The sequence below is a fragment of the Hermetia illucens genome, chromosome 1 (genome assembly GCF_905115235.1).
Source record: "Hermetia illucens chromosome 1, iHerIll2.2.curated.20191125, whole genome shotgun sequence".
NCBI classification, from domain to species: Eukaryota; Metazoa; Arthropoda; class Insecta; order Diptera; family Stratiomyidae; genus Hermetia; species Hermetia illucens.
The window spans coordinates 170,193,732-170,213,481 of NC_051849.1; the positions used below are offsets into that span (position 1 = coordinate 170,193,732).

Sequence of the window (19,750 nt, forward strand, 5' to 3'; positions counted from 1 at the left end):
ATTTAATTTCACCTTTAAAGCAAACCCTCCTACCATAATCTACTCATGTGACCGTGAAAACTACCACTAGCTACTGAGTTGAAATTTTCACTCAGCACCAGGATAAAGGGTAGGAATATCATAACCATAAACATTGATGTTATCTCCTTGATTAACGATGTTAACCGACAAGTCCCTAATTTAAGTATATTTACTAAACGCACCCACTACAAAATCAACCCGGAAAATGCTCGAATCAAAATAAAGGACAGAATCCCATCAGGCTCTTCATATTTTCTCCCCTTGCCACAAAGTCACTTACATTTCAAGAGTTGCTATCAACAAGACGCCGACCGCAATCACAAATATTTGAGCAAGACGGAAATTTACACTCGGAAACGTGCATTGTTGAAAGATGGAAGCACCAAGTGGGCAGACGAGCAAACGAGCAGATCTTCTATGAGAGGTTGGTGAATGAGCTGGGAATCCCTCAGAACAAATTTCAAATGACAAATATTTTAGGTATGTGGGCAAATTTGTACAATTTGGCATGGAAGTAAATTTGTATTTCGTATTTAGTCTTTGGAATTTATTTGATAAGAATCCAACTATGTAAGTATGGTCCTGGATGAGATCAGGCTGTATCTTTCGTAAGGCGGTTAATAATCACAGCAACGTGACTAAATTTTAAGCTGTAAAGGGACATCTACAAATTTGTGTTTGGATTGTTTTCCTATAGAAAAAGGAATATTTTCAAGGATGATCCTAGGTTAAAAATCAAATAAATTTAAAATTGTGTAAAAAAGATAAGTTCTATAGTTTTATTGCCAAAATCTCCCTCTTAACACTTCATCTCAAACTTTGTTTCAAATAGTCGTCATATAATTTCAACAGTTTCGAATCTGTTCGGGGCTGCACAAGTGCTAGAGCACGTTCGAAATTTTCCCATACAATCATCTCAGCGTCAATGTTTTCCTCAAGGGCATGCAATGCAGCTTCGTGACAAACAGCTTGAATTTCAGCTCCTGAATATCCCTCGGTTCTTCTCACTAATTCTTCCTTATCTACACTTGCGTCCAATGGCATCGTTTTCAATTTAATAGCAAAAATCTCTCGTCTCGTATCGCTATCAGGCAACGGAACGTAGACAATTCTATCTATCCTCCCAGGTCTCATTAATGCTTTATCAATCATGTCAGGACGATTGGTAGCAGCTACAATTGTTACATTATTCAAGGAATCAACGCCATCCAATTCAGTTAAAATTTGCGCAAGAACGCGCTCCTTCACTGAGGAGCCACTATCTGACGACCGTTCACCGCCAATCGCATCGATTTCATCGAAAAATATAATCGATGGAGCCACCTGCCTAGCTTTACGGAATAATTCTCGAACAGCACGTTCAGATTCGCCAACCCACATGGAGAACAGTTCAGGTCCTTTTATCGAGAGAAAATTTACTTTGCTGTCCGTAGCTAGAGCTTTAGCAATCATCGTTTTCGAACATCCGGGCGGACCGAACATCAATATACCACGAGGAGGTCTAATGCCCAGTTTTCGTAGCTTCTCCGGGTATAGCAAAGGCCATTCGATAGCCTGTTTTAATTTGAGTTTGAGATCCTTCTGACCTCCGATATCGTCCCATCGAACGTTGGGATTTTCAATTAAAACTTCACGCATTGCGCTTGGCTTCACATAATGCAAAGCCGAGTTTACATGCTCGACTGTTATCCGATTATCTTGCAAAACTCCACCTGCCGATGCTTTCTCATTCTCCTTTTGATTAAGAGCTAAAACTGCCGCTTTTGAAACCAAGTTTACCAAATCAGTACCAACAAATGCATGGGTAACCGAAGCAATATCCAGGACATCCCTATCGCTCAGTATATGACCCACTTTGTGTAAATACTTCTTCAAAATCTCATGTCGCCCTTTCGAGTCGGGAACGTTCACCTCCACTTCAATGTCAATTCGACCACATCTCCGAGCTGCAGGGTTTAAATTATCTAGATTCGAACTGGTTGCCAACACAAACGTCTTCCCAAATTTAGGTTTCAAATGTAAATTATCGAGAATATTCAAAAAGGCGGCCGAAACGCGCTTCACCACATCATTCGTTTCATGTTTGGGGCAAAGATTATTCAAGTCCTCAATGATAATCAAGCATGGACTCGGAAAATACTCTCCAGCCTTCTCAAATTCCCTTTGAAGATTTCTCTCGGTCTCGCCGAAATATCTACTGAATATCTCGCTGGCATTAATTTTCAACACTTCCACACCTTCCAATTCATTTGCGAGCGCTTCGCAAATCATTGTCTTTCCGCATCCTGTATGACCGAATAAAAGCAATCCCCGACCTATTTTAAATCCCGCAGGGACTTCCTGCAGCCCGAGAGCTATATTCATTGGCTCGCGTATTTTCGCAATAACCTCATCTAATCCGCCAATATCTTGCGTGGTTATCTTTTCATGGGAGCTGTCGGCCGATTTTATCTCGTCCTGTGGCATTGATATCGTAATTTTTGTCTTCTTTGTGATCAAAAAGAAATTGACTTCGGTTTTATTATCATCCTTCGTTGCGTCCCCTTTATCGTGCAATTCTAAACGCTTCATTTGCTGTTCTAGTGTGCTCTCAGCTTGATGTCCTTCTTGGTAGATCCTTGAGAACCGGATATCCGATACTGTGAAAGTTAATGTCTTATTGTAAAAATTTAATTTTATGGGCAGTCCTTTGCTTATGACTTGGTGGCGGAGTTGACTTTGAAGAAGTCTGCATATATCAACGTTGGCCTTTTGATCCATTATGGTATCATCTGCATATTCTATGATTAGTGAATCAGCTGGTATTGGATCCGAAGGAAGTTTTTCGATCCTGATTTGTTGATTTTTGAAGCGAGACCAGTTTGTTTCAAGATCTGAAATCAGGAAATGCATAAACGGTTACTAATAAATTTACTTCATTTGTGATACATGGAAATGGAATAATAAATGACAATAAAAAGTTTAAAATGTGGTTAGATTATAGGTGGGGAGAACCGGGCCAAATACATATTGACCATATGTCTATCCCTGTGAGTTAAGAATACACTCGAAGGCTTTCCTGCTTGTCGTAAGAGGCGATTAAAGGGACGCCTCGGATAGGGACTGACCTTACACTGGACACCTTTGGCTATCGAAAACGAACTATGATTGGTTTCTGGAATGTGCGCAAGGTCCTCGACAACGGTAGCGAGAGTGCTTAGAATGCTCGCTTTCTCCAACTCGAGCATGAAATCCAACGATATAAGCTGGGCATTCTAGACCTAAGCGAAGTAAAATGGTGGGACTCTGGAGAGTTCTATATTCCCTCTTGCGACAATGTCCTTTTGTACTCTGGAAAGCCGAATGAATCTGGTTTCTGGTTGTTTCTGACGACTACCGCAAGCCGCGCTCCCTTGACCTGGCAGCCGGCTGCTGACAAAACTTCTGACAGCAAGATTTCGGTCTAGGCTAACGAGCATGATAATTGTGCAGTGCTATACACCAACGGAGACTTCCAATATAGTGAAGAACGATGCTTTATACGAGTAATTATATGTAGTTCAGGAAAGGTTTCCTAAAGATGATATTTTGACCGCGATGAGCGACCTGAATCCCAAGGTGGGCTCGGAAGACCTTGCTCGGAAATGTGATGACGAAGCACGGTCTTGGCGACCGTAGCGATAATCGTGAGAGGTTTGTAGATCTCTGCACCTTCAACCGCCTCGTCATTGATCGAGCACAGAGCCTGCCATAAGGTCAGTTATGTTTAAATTGACCGGCAACGTATGATATGCGGAACAAGAGAAAGGCTGATATCGGCCTCGAAATGGGTCACCATCTGATGATCACGCAGATTTGGGGAGCTGCGAACCCCCAAGTTCAACATTTACCGCTTGTATGATCCATGTGTCGCTTGACAGTGGGAGTTCGAACAGCGGGTATACCAGGTAACTCACCTGGCAATGTCGTTGAGCATTATGCAGCCATAACAAATACGGATGCTACGCAGGTCATCGACCACGTCCCGAAAGAGCTTCATAAGATCTGGCGAATCGATGAACGAAAGGGGTTGAAGGCTCTATTGACCGCTGCGAGTAATGACAGGCGTGACACACTCAAAGTCTGATACCGAGCGAAACCAGAGAAGTTCAACGTAGTAGTGTGCGCCGTGGGAAAAGGGAATTCGCTATTGTGCTGATCAGAGAAACGGAAGATACCCCAGAACGCAATAACTTTCATCATCATCATCAACGGCGCAACAACCGGTATCCCGTCTAGACCTGCCTTAATAAGGAACTCCCCAACCCCACTCACACCCCGGTTTTGCGCCGAAGTCCATCAATTCAATATCTCTAAAAGCAGGGTCTGCCTCGTCTTCTTTTTCCACCATAGATGTTGCCCCTATGGATTTTCCTGGCTGAATCATCCTCATCCATACGGATTAAATGACCCGCCCACCGCAGCCTGTTGAGCCGGATTTTATCCATAACCGGACCGGGTGGTGGTATCGCTCATAGATTTCATCGTTATGTAGGCTACGAAATCTCCATCCTAATGTAGGGGCGAACGAAGCCAAAAGTTCGCATTTTTTTTTTTTTGGTAAGAATCCAGGTCTCCGAGGAATACATGAGGACTGGTTAGATCATAGCCTTGTAAAGTAAGAGCTATGACCCTATGCTGAAACGTTTCCAGCAAGACAGTTTTTGTAAGCTGAAATAGGCTCTGTTGGCAAACAACAACCGTTCGCGGATTTCATCGTCATAGCAGTTATCGGTTGTGATTTTCGACCCTAGATAGGAGAAATTTTAACGGTCTCAAAGCTGTAGTCTCCTATCTTCATTGTTTTCGTTTGACCAGTGCGATTCGATGCTGTTCGTTCTTTTGGTTTTGGCGCTGACGTTGCCACCATGTCCTTCGTCTTGCCTTCATTAATTTGCAGCCCAAGATTTTGCGCCACCTGCACGATCTGTAGACTCACATTTCCATCTGCATCATGAATCACTTTTTCCATTGCCAGGTTAAAAAAGACGCGTAATAGGGCATCCCCTTGGTGATGTTGCATAATCTCGAGAGTGATCCTACAGATTTTATCTGGCCCCGCACATTGGTCAGGGTCAGCCTAGTCAGTCTTATCAAATTCGTCGGGATACCGAATTCTCTCATGGCCGTGTACAGTTTTACCTTAACTATGCTGTCATAGGCGGCTTTAAAGTCGATTAAAAGATGGTGCAACTGGTGTCCATATGCCAACAGTTTTTCCATCGCTTGCCGCGCAGAGAAAATCTGATCTGTGGCTGATTTGCCTGGAGTGAAGCCTCTTTGGTGTGGGCCAATGATGTTCTCGGCGTTTGGACTTATCCAGCCTAGCAAGATAGCGGAGAATATCTTATAGATGGTACTCAGCAACGTGATATCAATATAATTGCTGCACTGCGTGACACCCCTCTTTTTATGATAATGCCCCGGTGCCAGCCGTCCGCCATTGGTTGACTGTCCCACACTTTGGGCATCAGTTGATGAATCGCTTGGTGTAGTTGGTCGCTTCCATATTTAACCAATTCCATCGGTTCCTGGTTAGACTTATGGTTTTTAAACCGGTGGATTGACCGAACTTTTTCTTCTATGCTAGGTGGTAGCAGCATTTGTTCGTCGTTTTCAGTTGGCGGGACCTCCAACTCGTCGATATTTTGGTTGTTGAACAGTTCATCAAAATTCTCAATCCATCGCTCCAATATGCCCATTCTGTCGGAAATCAGATTTCCCTTTGTCTCGGCAGGATGAGCATCGAGATGTTTGTTGGTAAAACTTCCGCACCTGGTGCGGTGACTCCCTGTACTTTTCGACTCTGCGCGTGCCTGCGTTTTTTGAGAATGCAACATTACTCGGTATGCAGCATTTTCCCATTCCGTTGCTAGCTAACATTCATCGACGAACCAACCGTTCCGACTTTTCTTTGCGGCTGGGACCAAGTATGTTTGTAGCCGTATCAATGATAACGCTCTTGAGGTGGTTGTGAAGATCACTTGTTGATGCTTCATCTCCAGAACATATGTTACCTGCGGCTATTGCGGCATCCATTTCCCCCTTATAGGTATTATGGAGGGCTGCGTTGTGAACGGCTTCAGAATTCACTCTCACCTGATTGTCAGAGGGGATTGTAGGTGTTGAGACCTTTGCCAGAGAGTGGAAGAAAGGAATGACAGTTAAGATTCCAAAGAAAAGTATCCTGGAACACAACATCTCGAAAACTTGATCGACAGAGAGAAGGCTGGTTTCCGCTCCGGATCCTCCCGCATTGACCACATCAACACCCTATGAATCATTTTAGACGGTCGCCCGGAGTCTATTTATTAATTTCGAGAAAGCTTTCGACAGCGTGAACAGGGAGAGTATCAGGCATGTTTTACACAGGAGGGGCATTCTGGAAAAACTAACAGCTATTATCAGAGCATGGCATGGCGCAAAATGTCACGTGCTGCACCAAGGTAAAATCTCTAAGGATTTTGAGGTCTAAGGCAAAGAGTGACAGGCTTGCATCTTGTCACCGATATTATTTCTTCTTGTTATCGGTGACGTTCTTCGTGCGGCCTTGTCCGAGGAACGTGGAAGAGTTCAATGGACGATGACATCTTTCCTCCAGCGCTTCGAATACGATGAAAACTTCTTTTTGCTCTCTCACCGCGTCATGGACCTTGGCCAAACGTGGAAATGCAGTTATCTCAGAGTCAAGATCAAGTTTAGACTGTTCTGTGTAAGTATTCTTTCCGTGTTTTGAGAGTAGCAAATGGAAAGTGATTCCAACTGTTACTCAAAATCTCCAAGCCTTTGTCAACACCTGGCTGCATCATATCAGCGTATCAGCGAGCTACGCTGACCTGATACTATTACAAACAAGAAACACACAGTAAGGAGGGGCGACAATCGCATTGCTGGCTATGCCATGCAATGAAATCCACTCTCCCAAATTAGTCGACCGATGGATCGTTCCAAAAACACTTGGCGCTGAGTAGAGGAATGCAGGTATCACAAGAAATCGAGGGGAAGCTGAACCGTATTTAAGGTAATCGCGAACGATGACGCGTAGATGTGGTTGATGAGCTATACTCCATCAAGAGGTAAATGGCAACCGTATATATATATAGTTAAAAAAGCCCACGGACCCTCTTCCCGCTCAACCGGACCGAGGGGCGACCAACCTACCGATGGACTGAAGGCAACATCCAAAGGCCCGCATCACAGCGATGATGCGTTTTAACGCAAAGTGTGTGCGACCATGCGAAAATGTATTACTATCATACATCCCGATTGTCGCAAACACTTCAGCCAATGACGCGGAGGTTCTACACTACAGAGACATGGATCTTATATCGAAGACAGTGCGGATCAAGACTGAAACCCATTAGGTCAGATTGTTACCGAACAGGACTCTTCGGACTATAGCACAGGTTGCAAGGATAACCGCTTTTTGCATCTCCATGTATAGTCCAGCCCTAAGGTCGAGCCTTTTCAGCGCTTTATGTAAGTTCTGCGGGACTAATCCCGTCGCTGAAATTACTACTGGGACTACTTCGATCTTTTGTAGTCTCCAGGTCTGCTTCACATCGTCTGCCAAGGGGCCGTAGTTCCGGATTTTTTCGTGCTGTTTTTCAACAGTGTTCCGATCCAACGGTACGGCTACGTCGATTATATAGCACGCTCGTTCTTCCTTCAGAAGCAGAACTAGATCGAGTCTGTTATGATTAACACTGTGGTCGGTGACAATAGTGTGATCCCACAGTAGTTTGACCCGATCATTTTCCAAGATTCTCTCCGGAGTATACTTATAGTAAGGATGGTAGGTTGCCATTAAATTATACTTCAACGCAAGGTTTTGATGGAGAATCTTGCAGACGGAGTTATGACGATTGGTGTACTCGGTACCGCTCAACATCCTGCACGCAGATGTTATGTGCTGGATGGTCTCCTCTTCACAGTTGCATAACCTACAACTGGAGTTGGTGATTGAGGAGTCGTGAAGAATGTACCGTTTATAATTTTTTGTTGGGAGCGAAGCATCCTGAATTGAAGTTAGGAATGCTTCGGTCTCATAGAAAAGTACACCATTTGTCAACCATTTGTTGGAGGCTTCGATGTCAATGCCTGACAACAGCAAAATTTTGGTATGACCTCCGTGAATGGGTTTCTCTTTCCACATGTCGATCTTCTGTTGGACTGAAGTAACATTCGACATGGGATCCCATTCTCTGCTTCTCAAGTTCAAAGGAGATAATTTATTATCTGCCATGACGGTAGCCTGATGTATTTGGCTAGAGGATTGTTTCTCATACTTAAAAGGATTTTTTACAATAAGGTTAAGACGGATTGATGGAACAGATTCGAGTAATTCGACAAAGACATTATTGCCGGGAACATTCCCTATATCTCGGGATATTTTGGGTTTCCCGATGAAGGCGATGATGATTATTATGTTCCAAACTTCAAATCTCTTTCGATGATTAAACACATAATCGTATGATCTACAACCATTAGTGCCACTTGCTGCTACCCAGGAGTTCATAATGGATGTATGATCGACGATTGGTCGCCATTTCAAGCGCCAATGGTACGATGGTGGCCTGTATGCATTAGTTGCTTTGCTGGTTTTCCATGATCCAGCAACAACTTGACATTGTTTTAATTTCAGAAACTCATTTCGATTAAAACATTCTGGAACATTTAAATATTTTGAATTCGTGAGAAACAATAAACAAAATTGTAACGGGTGAATTGGTACTGAGGTTCTTGTCGGATGCCAGTACCACTACAGACAAATCAATAGGCCTAAATTTGAAACCTTTGAGTGCTTAGAGGTATCCTGTTCCCATTGTATCGAGAAGAGAATTTATAAATTTTGTCAGTCTATTCAGTGAGAAGCAATCAACCTTTTTTACGATACTTGAACCGATTCGGCTGCATAATTACCATATTCTAGCCAGCAATTTGAACGCTAGTCATACTCCAAGGCTGAGCGCCACAAACTATTCCAGAGGAATCTTCAACGGAGACTGCAGAGTCTCCCTTACAATAGAGATCACAACGCTATTCTAATGGATGTTCTACTTGATGGACGAAGAGTTCGCCTTCTGCCGATAGAGAATGATGCACACAAGCTGAATTCCAAGAGAGATTTGCTCATGGATATAAACAAAGGTCTCCACCTCCTAATGGGGAATACGATATAACAAGGTAAGGAGAACTTGAGCAATGAGCAAGTTGTAGAATTTTAATCAAATCCTTGAAATTGGCTGGCATCCATGTTAAGATTCGAAAGCTCCAGCGAGAACCCCAAGTAAAGTACATGAGGGACAGAAGAATTCACAGGCCCACATTCAAAGGCAAGCTGAAAGGGAAACGACCTCCAAGTAAACCCCGAAGCAGACGCGAGAACGCAGTGGACTACGCAAGTTATACGCTTCTGGTTTCTTCACCGAAAAGAATAGAGGTGATAACTTCGGGAGACCAAGGACTATGAAAACTAAAGGAATAGTACTGTGTACATTTTTGAATGCCGAAGTAGCGTTCGACAACGCATCACATACAGGATTACGAGATGCTCTAATCCGCAAGGCCGTGGGAAATACCCTGGTCTTCTGGATGGGCAGGATGCTAGAGAGTAGGCAAATAGAAGTACTTACAGGTACAAATTCTATTGTCATTAACACTTCTCAAGATTGTCCACAGAATAAGGTTCTTTCATCGCTAATGTAGAGTATGATAGTTGATGAATTCCTAGGAGAACTAACAAATACTGGAATACATATCCAGGGTTACGCTGACGACTTTGTATTAATCTGTAGGAGTTAATATAGAATACCCTATTTGATAGAATACAAATTGGGTTAAGAATTTCTGGTATCAGGGGGGCGAGGCTGCGAATCAATCCAGCCAAGGCCACCATAACACCATTCACTAGGAAGCGCTAACTTGATTACCTGGATTACAAAGCATAGACATTAAACGAAAAACTGAGGTCAAATATTTAGGAATTACTCTAAGCCAAAAACTACTCCGGAAGATACATGTTGGAAACATAAGTCGGAAAACTACAAAAGCTTTGATGACTTACAGGTCTATAGCAGAAAAATATGGCGATGCATCCCTAAAATACTACGGTGGTTATAAACTACAATACTAAGGCCAATGATTAACTATGGGACGTTACATAAACTTCAAAGAATAGCATACGTTTCAATAAGGCAATGAGGTCATACCAAAGGGCTACCCTAGAGGTCGTTTGAAGTTTCATTTCATCAAGAAATTTGGGAGACGTTGCAGTAGCAGGGCAAACTTGGAGGGCGTGGTAGTGACATACGGCTAAAACCAGCAACTGATTACTTAGTGGATCGCTCACATCAGGGGTAGCGGGCGTCGGGGTCATTGGTCCAAAAAAAATGTACTTTGAACGAATGGATAAGCACTCCTCCTTCAACTGCCAAAGAAACTATAGGCACTTAGATTCAACTAGAAACTGAATACGTTCGGATGGCACACGGTAGCTTGGATACTCTTGATTCGACGAGGACAATGAGACAACGGACGAGCTGGGCAGCGAAAGAGCAAGAACGCCGCTATACGAGCCAGAACCCGTTTGTGGAATCGGAAATGGGTTCATGGCTACGACACTACCGAATGCAGAAGGGCTGCTGACGAAAATATACTAGGCGAGCTTATCAGAAATGGAACATTCCAGAGTGCTCATGAGGTATACGAGTCCCAGAGCTCGCAGGAGTACTTAAACCTCACCAAGAAAAACGTTATGAATGAAGTAGTGAAGTGCATTGGTTATTGCAAGCTAGGGAAGCTAAGAATATCTCCAGAGACTGTCTGCAGACTCTGTGAGAAAGTGACGAAACTGTCCGGACCTTAGTTCCAGCGACCTAGTCGTGGTCAAACTAGACAAGGGTAGAAAGCGTGTATATTTCCTCGGCTTACATGGCACACGACCGATCAGCTCCAACAAAAGAACTGCCACATTAGACGACCACCATAGCAGCAAAGAAGGCCATCCTGTTAATAGGCTGCGACGCCAATGCAAGGCCTACGCTTTGGGGTAGCTCACAAATCAATGAAAGAGATGATGTCTGGCGTCTTGACCTATGCCATAGCTCCATCTCAGGCAGAGCCTGCCTCGTCTTCTTTTCATACAATATATATTGCTCTTATAGACTTTCCGGGTGGGATTATCTTCATCCATACGGATTAAGTGTCCCGCCCGAAGAATACATAAGGTCTGCCAAGATCATAGTCTTGTACAGTAAGAGCTTTGAACCTATTGTGAGACGTTTCGAGCGAAACAGTTTTTCTAAGCTGAAATAGGCTCTGTTGGCAACCAACAACCGTGCATGGATTTCATCGTCATCGCTGCTATAGATTGTGATTTTCGACCCTAGATAGGAGAAATTTTCAACGGTCTCAAAGTTGTAGTCTCCTATCTTTATTGTTTTCGTTTGATCACCGCGATTCGATGTTGGTTCTTTGGTTTTTGACGTTGTAGCACATCAGCATCAAAAATCTGATGTCTGATGCATCCATAGGGAGGGCACTCACAAAAAAATGTTCCGTGGATTTCGCCTTCTTATTACAGGGAGAACACGTATCATCTTCTACAATTCCTATTCTGAACATATGCCCAGCTAGTGAATTATGGCCTATCAGAATGCCCTCAATACTTCCACAAGTTTTCCTGCTTTTCAACAGGATAAACTTTGCAGTATGTTTGTTTGGCTTTAGCAGGAAAAGTTTGGGATGTTTAGCAGCATTAAGGCTCAGTCACCTGTCATTATGGGAGGCTTGTTCCCAGTTTTTGAAAACAATACTAACCAATGCTACTGACACTCCGGCGATCAAAGGGTAGTGTAGACCCACGACGAAACGTAGAGGGGTATCCACGATGGAGCATAAAACCTGGAAAACGCCTGTTAACCAACACCAACAGCTCTACTACCAAACCCTATCTCCACCTCCACGTGGAGATCCGTGGGAGCTCTTTCTTAAATAAATACTGCAGAAAGAGAAGGATGAGGGCGAGCCTCCCGCTCCTAAAAACGAAACAAATTGTACCAACTAGTCCTCCACATTTTCTCATGGAACGTGCTCCCTGTACAGATCAAATGCTGCTGAGCAGCTAGCCGATACCATGTCCCAATATAAAGCAGCGTTGCAAGAGATGCATTGGACAGGGACTGGTTTCATGTAGAAGAGGCACTACATAATATATTATAGCGGCCATTCTGTAAACCATGTGCTCGGAGTAGGTTTCTCAGTTTGTTAAAAAATGAAACCTGCTGTTATCGGCTTTGAAAATATAAGCGAAAGGCTATGCACACTGCCTTTGCAAGGCAAATTTAGAAATATAAGCGTCATAAACGTTCACGCCCCTACAGAGGAGACTGCAGAGTCGGAGAAGAATACCTTCTACAATGCAGTTGAACGGACCCTCGAAGCCTATCCCAAGTATGATATCGACATCATACTTGGAGATGTCAAAAGTCAAGTAGGGAACCCGTATTCAGGCGATACATCGGCTCCCATAGCTTACATAGGGACAACGGACTGCGGATTATTCAGTTAGCAGTATCGTACGAAATGGTTGTTGGAATTACCTAGTTTGCGCCGACAGCGCAAGCATATGTGGGTCTCTCCAGACGGGACCACGTGCTAATTGAACGCCGCCCCCTCTCAGCCTTGATGAATGTCAGAACATATAGGGGGGGCAATATAAACTAGGATCGATGTCTCGTTGGTATAGTACTCCGGGCTCGAATTTCAACACCACCTACAAAATCCCCTCTGACAATTAGGTGAGAGTGAAATACTGAAGCCATTCACAACTTAGCCCTCCATGACACCTAGAAGGGAGATGTCCTGGAGATGAAGCATCAACAAATTACCTTTACAACCACCTAAGAGCGTTATCATTATTACGGCCACAAACATACTTGGTCCCAGCCGCAAGAAAAGTAGGAACGGCTGGTTCGACAATGAATGTAAGGTAGCAACGGAACGGAAGAATGCTACATACTGAGCAATGTTGCATTCTTAAACAACTCGGACACGCACAGAGACCCCGCACGAACTCCGTCCAGCGGAGAAGCGACTTCGCAGACGGAAAAAGCAAACCTGAGGGAATAAACAGGTCTGTGAAATCGAAAAGTACAGGGAGCAAAGAGGGTAATCTGATTTCCGACAGAATGGGCATATTTTGAAGAGGCTTCACTCCAGACAAATCAGCAACATAGCAGATTTTCTCTCTGCGGCAAGCGTTGGAAAAACTTTTGGAATATGGCCATCAGTCGGACCATCTTTTCATCGATTTTAAAGCCGGCTATGACAATATAGCCAGGGTAAATGTAACTGTACACGGCCATGACAGAATTCGGTATCCTGACGAAATCAATAAGACTGACTAGGCTGACCCGGACCAATGTGCGAGACCAGATAAAAGCAGCAGGATCACTCTCGAGACCTTTCAACACCAACAACGATCTAAAACAAAGGGGATGCCCTATCATGCGTCCTCTTTAACCTTGCCCTGGAAAAAGTGATTTGCGATGCAGAAGTAAATGCGAGGCACCATCCTCTTCAAGTCAACCCAACTATGAGCGGCACCATGATAATCCGGATAAAACCCGAGCAACCCGGTGGACGGGTCGCTTAATCTGTATCGATGAGAATGATCCAGCCGGGAAAGTCTATACGGGTAATATCTATGGTAGAAAAAGATAATGATGATGACTGACACCCCAATTGCTGGTTCCGGTCACGTATTTCACCGTATTGTATCTAGAAACAGAGTTCAATCGATTTCTACATTCCTGAGCGATTTTTGAAATGATCAAAGGACTGCTCAACACCCTCAATGCAGCTTGGCAATCGCTACAGATTGCGATGCGCATTCCCTTCAACCGTTCGTCAATCATCCAGGTTACCGCCATTAGGATTGGATACACTTGACCCTGAAAGACTATTGTATATTGTCCTAAGGAAAAAGCCTATTTCTCGTTTTTGTTCGAGAGCTAAACTCCGGCTCCAGAGACATCGGCGTAGAAGACGTCAGACACGCATTTTTCTTGTTCGTCAAAGTTTTCTCTCCGTTTCAAGATAACTTTATATTTTCTGCCAAACAGATGTATGGGGATCCGAGAATCAGAAGGCATTGCAAAAACTGAAATCAGTTCTCCCAATAACTGTTCCAATGCTCTGTGCACCCCTCCTTGAAGGCAGCCTTTCGTCGCTTCCATTTTTAGGTAGCGATCGACACCCACTTCAGCACACAGCAATCTCTGCGTTAGCATAGCGTAGACCCACTTGTTTAAAGTTCCATCAACACCATGCTCTCTGGCGGCATCACAGAGCTTTTGGAAGGGCGCACAGTCAAACGCTTCTTCAATGTCCACAAATGCAACCATCGCGTACTCGCCTTTCAGAATTGCGTGCTCTACAGTGAGCGCAATTTCTATATACGCAGGTAGCTAAAACGTCTATAAAATTACTTTTGAGAAGTTTTTTTTGTAATTAAAAGGTGTGACGTGAAATTTTCTAGTGTTCTACGTAAAACAGTGCTCAACTACAGTTTTTTAACTTAGATTATAGCAATGCCTCGTTGAAAAGTGTTAACCGAAGAAGAAAAAGATCAACTTGCCAGAATGGAAGATTCGGGCTGCATAATGAGAGCGATGTTGAGGGAAATTGGTAGATCCGACGGAGTTTTGCGGAATTTCTTTAGATTAAAGGGAAAATACGGTACAAACAAGCATCCGTGTGGAAATAAAAAAATAGGGAAAAGAGAAATCGCCGCCTTGATTAAGGAGGAAGCTATTAGAAAGAAACTTTGGTTCGTTACAGATCATGTTGAAATTACTTCTTCCTATTAAAAAGAGACGAGTGCAACAGATTTTCCATACTGATAAGAACATTACATATAAAAAGCTTGCTAAAGGACCTCATTTAACACCGACACATAATAAAGCTCGTCTCAAATTTGCTAAATCGTGGATAAAATGGGAGGGAGAATGGAAGGCAGTATTTTTTTCGGATGGGAAAAACTTCAACCTTTACGGGCCAGCTGAATTTAGCGCATTTTGGCACGATCTAAAAAAAATGAAGCTCCTCGAATGCGTCGCAACTTTGGAGGCGGCAGTACTATGGTTTTGGGGGAATTTTCTTTTCCCGGTAACCTCCGACAAGGAATCGTACCAACCAAAAAGAACTCAATAATTTATACTGAACTTCTGGAAGCCATTTTGAGATGCCGCATTTAGGTGAGAATAATAACATTGACTGGAATTTCCAATATGACAACGATGCAGTACACGCTTCTGCATACATGAAATCATTTTTAAATGACAAATAAATAAAAATTTTGCAGTGGTCACATCGAAGTCATAATCTTAACCCTATAGAGAATATATGGGGGATAATTGCAAGGAAAGTCTATGAGAATGAACGCCAATTTAGCTCCATACTTGAGTTAAAGAAAAGAATTTTAGAATGCTGGTACCAAATCGTAGAAAACACTTTAAAAATATAATAGCCTCAACACCAAATCACATTTTCGAAGTCATAAGGTCCAATGGGGGCAAAAAAAATATTAGTAACCAGTCAATATGCGTTTATTTATCTCAATAAGCTTAAAAGTGCAAGTGCGTATAAATTTTTAAATTTTTTTTTGTTATTCTAAACTTAAATAAAGATACATTTACTATCATATAAACTTTATATTTCTCAAGGCTTCTATATAGTCAGAAGGAGCAATATATGAAGTGCGTATATAGAAATTGCGCGCACTGTATCTTCGAAACCAAAGAATGAAGAGCCGACTCACAGGACTTGCCACGTTGAGAAGCATGTTGGTTTTCATTTAGGGGATCCGGCCTTAGCGCTTTCTCACAAATGTGACCTTCAACCAGTCTCTCTAGACATTTCAGCGAAAATGATGTTAAGCTAATTCACTTCGCTGGGCAGATGTGTAATATATAAATTTACTTTAAACTAGGTATATGAGCATATTTTGGTTTGCTCACAAAAACAAAGTACCGATATTTTTCTGATTTCAAATACTCAAAGCAACCCTAACCAACTCATTAACATTCTGGGTATTGACTTGGCTCATATCCAAGTTCGCCCTCAGCAAATTCACCTACCTTCAGCCGTGACGAAAACCGTATCTAGCAATTTCTCCGGCACAGGCCACACCAACCGCGTTATCGGCGCCATCTCGGAGTTTTCATTTGAACTGATGACAACATGGTCGCCAATAACAAAGTGGCATAACCTAATCACGCCCTCACTAATGAAAATCAATTGATTTTGCAGCCGCTGCGGTGTATCCTTTAGCTGCTCCACTGGGCTCTTCGCCTGGACCGTTGTCGTAAAAAGCACTTCATTCCTCACGTACGACTCCTTGAACAAATTGTCGCTCGCAATAGGACACACTTGCGCGTGATTATCTTTATCACGACCCGTAACTGTCACTTTGCACTTTTCACAGAAAAACCACAAAACTTGTGTTTTCTTTGATGATGATTTTGGAGGCATTTTGGATTGATTTGATTGAGTTATTTCGATTTTCCCATTGATTGCGGGTAGCACTTTGTTTTGACAAGAGATGATTGGAGGGTTTTGTGGGCAGATGGCAGAAGTGCCATTTCGTGAACGAAACCGACCGAAGTTTTGTTTATATCGCAACGAGAGTGACCGAGTTCTGGATTAACCTCACTTCTGGGGAGGTATTCCATGCTTAAGGGTGATATTAACTGGTGAAGGGACGACGACTTGGATTGATAGAAGTTATCACGTCTGAAAGGGAACCTTGGGACCTACAGAGCAGTTTCAATCCATTGACCGTAGACGCATTGGAGAACAAAGCTGACTATACCGAGCGAGAAGGGCCAACCAACATTCCACCACTTCGTTAGAGTTCAAATCGATATCGGAAATAAGACTAATTCTGATTCTTTCCTAGCATTTAATTTACATAAAACAACTCTTCTCAAACAGTAACAAAACGACCAGCACTTATTGATCTAATTTAAACTTCTCCATCTTCTTGAAGCCGTCACTTCTCCTCAGCTGGAAGAGGAGCCTTTCTGTGATTTTCTCCACCGCGCTCATGGTCAGAACCAATGTGTTGTGCTTGAGCATTGAATACACATTCAATCCATAGACTGGCATCAGATTTACATAAGCAATCCCGCTGGAGGCGGCACTGATGTTCTCCGGACACAAGTCATCCCTGGAAACAGAAAGACAATGAAAACAGCTAAAATATTGTCGCAAATTGGAACTTACTCGTCCACAATGAGAACTGACGGACCCCAGTTCCGCTTCTCGATCAGCTCCTGTAGGTACTTCGGGTCACTGCTTGGAATCGCCAAGTCGTTCACGATGTGAAGATCGTCCTGCGCTAATTTGACTGACAAAGTGGATGTGAGGCCGTGGACGCGGGTAAAGAAGGGGAGCATGTAAAAATGCGTAGTAGGACTCCGCGGTCCATGCGCTACACCGCCTCCACGGAACAACGGCGACCGGATCGAGCCATGTCGCGCCCGACCCAACCCCTTTTGGGGCCACGGCTTCCGTCCGCCACCTCGAACCTCCGCCCGGGTCTTTGTATGGGCAAAGCTCACGTAACGATACTTCCGCTGCCACTCCACATTCTCCTGGATAATATCAATCCTCGGCTGGGCTGCAAACACATCCGGGTGAAGCTCGATAATTCCCAGCTTGTTTTCCTCAACGGTGTCCAAATTCTCAACCCAAACTTGACGCGGTTCTCGGAATAATCCATTTGGGTCGTCGGGAAGTTTTGAAATTATCGCGGCGGAACCACCAGCTGTGTCTGCTTTGATTGTGGTGTGCACATCACGTTTCGCAGAAATTCGCAAATTCCGGAGGGAATTCCGCACTGCCGCCACCAGCATTATCACAATTAACGGAGTTTCCTACGCGAAAATCACCACAAACAAGCCAAAGTTAATCGCAGCTATCGGAAATGTGCCGAGGTTATGGGTTAGTTCTCGGAAGCGCTGTCAATATCTGCAGTGACGGCATTGCCAAATCACCCCGACCCGATAGGAGTTTTTCACTTCATTCTTTGCTTTGAGGACGAGACGTGAATCATCTGCGTAGAATCGGGGATTTACCGAATACCAGCAGGGTCCCGGGTTTACCTGGCGCCAGGGCATAAAACACTCACGTGTGGCTAGGTAGACCGCCCATAGACTCGAACAGGCATTAACCCAGGTTTTACTGGATGAAAGTACTTTCCCACAGATATGTAACACATTTACACGTTATGCGTTAATATGCATCGCATAATTGAAGGAAATCCCATCAAAATGAAGAGACTGGAAGAACTCAGCATCTTGAAACAATGTTAGAAACACGTATGAGCGGAAATGGGTTCCGATTTTAGAGAATAAGATGATTTAGTTTACATTTTGTCGTAGGCCGAGTGAAAACGGTCTTGAAATTCGAATTTACTCGTTTAAGAACGTGACGTGAAAAGTGATGCGATAATTCAAAATACGAAATAACTTGTTTATAAATAAGAGTTTTTCAGTTTACTCAGGGTCCATCAACGCAAGTTTTCTTGGTAAATGTAAGTAAAATCCAGTTACTAATACAGTGATCCATAATATTGAGAGGTTTGGCTGACTTTTTTTTGAAATGGGGGAAACCAACTTTGAGTGACGATCGGGCGAGACTTGCTTCATTGAATTGCACGCGTAATATGTTCCTTTATGAACAGATAACAATTACATTTGAGAAGAATATTTTTTAACCGTAAGTGTGAAAAAACCGCTCCATATAAAAGACTAAATTGATGAAATAAATAGAGCTTGTCGGTGTGGTTTTCTAATTAAAGTGTTGTTTGCAACTTATTGGATGTCCACGTTAGTTCATTTATGTTCGTTCATTTATGGAATTTGGATTCAAACCTCATTAGAAAGTTTCTAACTAACTTCAAGGCATCAATTTTAAAATCTTCCCTGACCAGAGCTAATAGTAACGTCCTTGAATCGCATCTTGCTTAAATATTGTACGTGCTTCAAATCTTTCGCTTTACATAGCTTCTCCACCAAGGATTGCATCATTTCGCTCAGTTCTTCTTTGTCTATTACTCCATTGCGATCATTATCTCACATGTCAAAAATGATCGGCAACTTATCCTCGGTTTTTCCTCGTGAAAATAATACTACAGTCTCCAGGAAGGATATTCGTCGTGTCAATAATGTTGAAAATCTTTCGAACAAACATGGCGTTTAATTTCATCCCGAGCGCTGCGACGAATTCGGCAGTAAAAAGGCTAGTTCGTATGACGGTCATGACTTCACCACCGGCTGAAACATCCAAAAACCCAACTACCCCTGAGCGAATAAAAGACTCTTGTTAAAAAGCTCCAAATTTTATAGGTCCTTCATAGAATCATCATCATCGCGCAACAACCAGTATCCGGTCTAGGCCTGCCTTAATAAGGAACCCCAGATCCCGGTTTTGCGAAGAGGTCCACCAATTCGATATCCCTAAAAGCTGTCTGGCGTCCTGACCTATGCCATCGCTCCATCTTAGGCAGGGTCTGCCTCGCCTTCTTTTTCTACCATAGATATTGCCTTTATAGACTTTCCGGGCTGGATCATCCTCATCCATACGGATTAAGTGACCGCCCACCGTAACCTATTGAGCCAGATTTTATCCACAACCTGACGGT

At 43.2% G+C, this 19,750-nt stretch overlaps 2 protein-coding genes across 2 annotated transcripts; both read right to left on the bottom strand.

The window, feature by feature from the left end:
* Positions 1 to 818: 818 nt before the first annotated feature.
* Positions 819 to 16,639, bottom strand: LOC119647189 (ATPase family protein 2 homolog). The gene is made up of 2 exons (XM_038048000.1): positions 16,182 to 16,639; positions 819 to 2,894 (listed from the first exon to the last, which is right to left on the bottom strand). Exons 1-2 carry the CDS (start codon positions 16,573 to 16,575, stop codon positions 829 to 831), a joined length of 2,460 nt encoding a protein of 819 aa, XP_037903928.1. The 5' UTR covers positions 16,576 to 16,639; the 3' UTR covers positions 819 to 828.
* Positions 16,640 to 16,991: 352 nt separating this feature from the next.
* Positions 16,992 to 18,086, bottom strand: LOC119646533 (39S ribosomal protein L4, mitochondrial). The gene is made up of 2 exons (XM_038046999.1): positions 17,329 to 18,086; positions 16,992 to 17,272 (listed from the first exon to the last, which is right to left on the bottom strand). The coding sequence occupies exons 1-2, from the start codon at positions 17,958 to 17,960 to the stop codon at positions 17,056 to 17,058; spliced, it is 849 nt and encodes a 282-aa protein (XP_037902927.1). The 5' UTR covers positions 17,961 to 18,086; the 3' UTR covers positions 16,992 to 17,055.
* Positions 18,087 to 19,750: the final 1,664 nt, after the last annotated feature.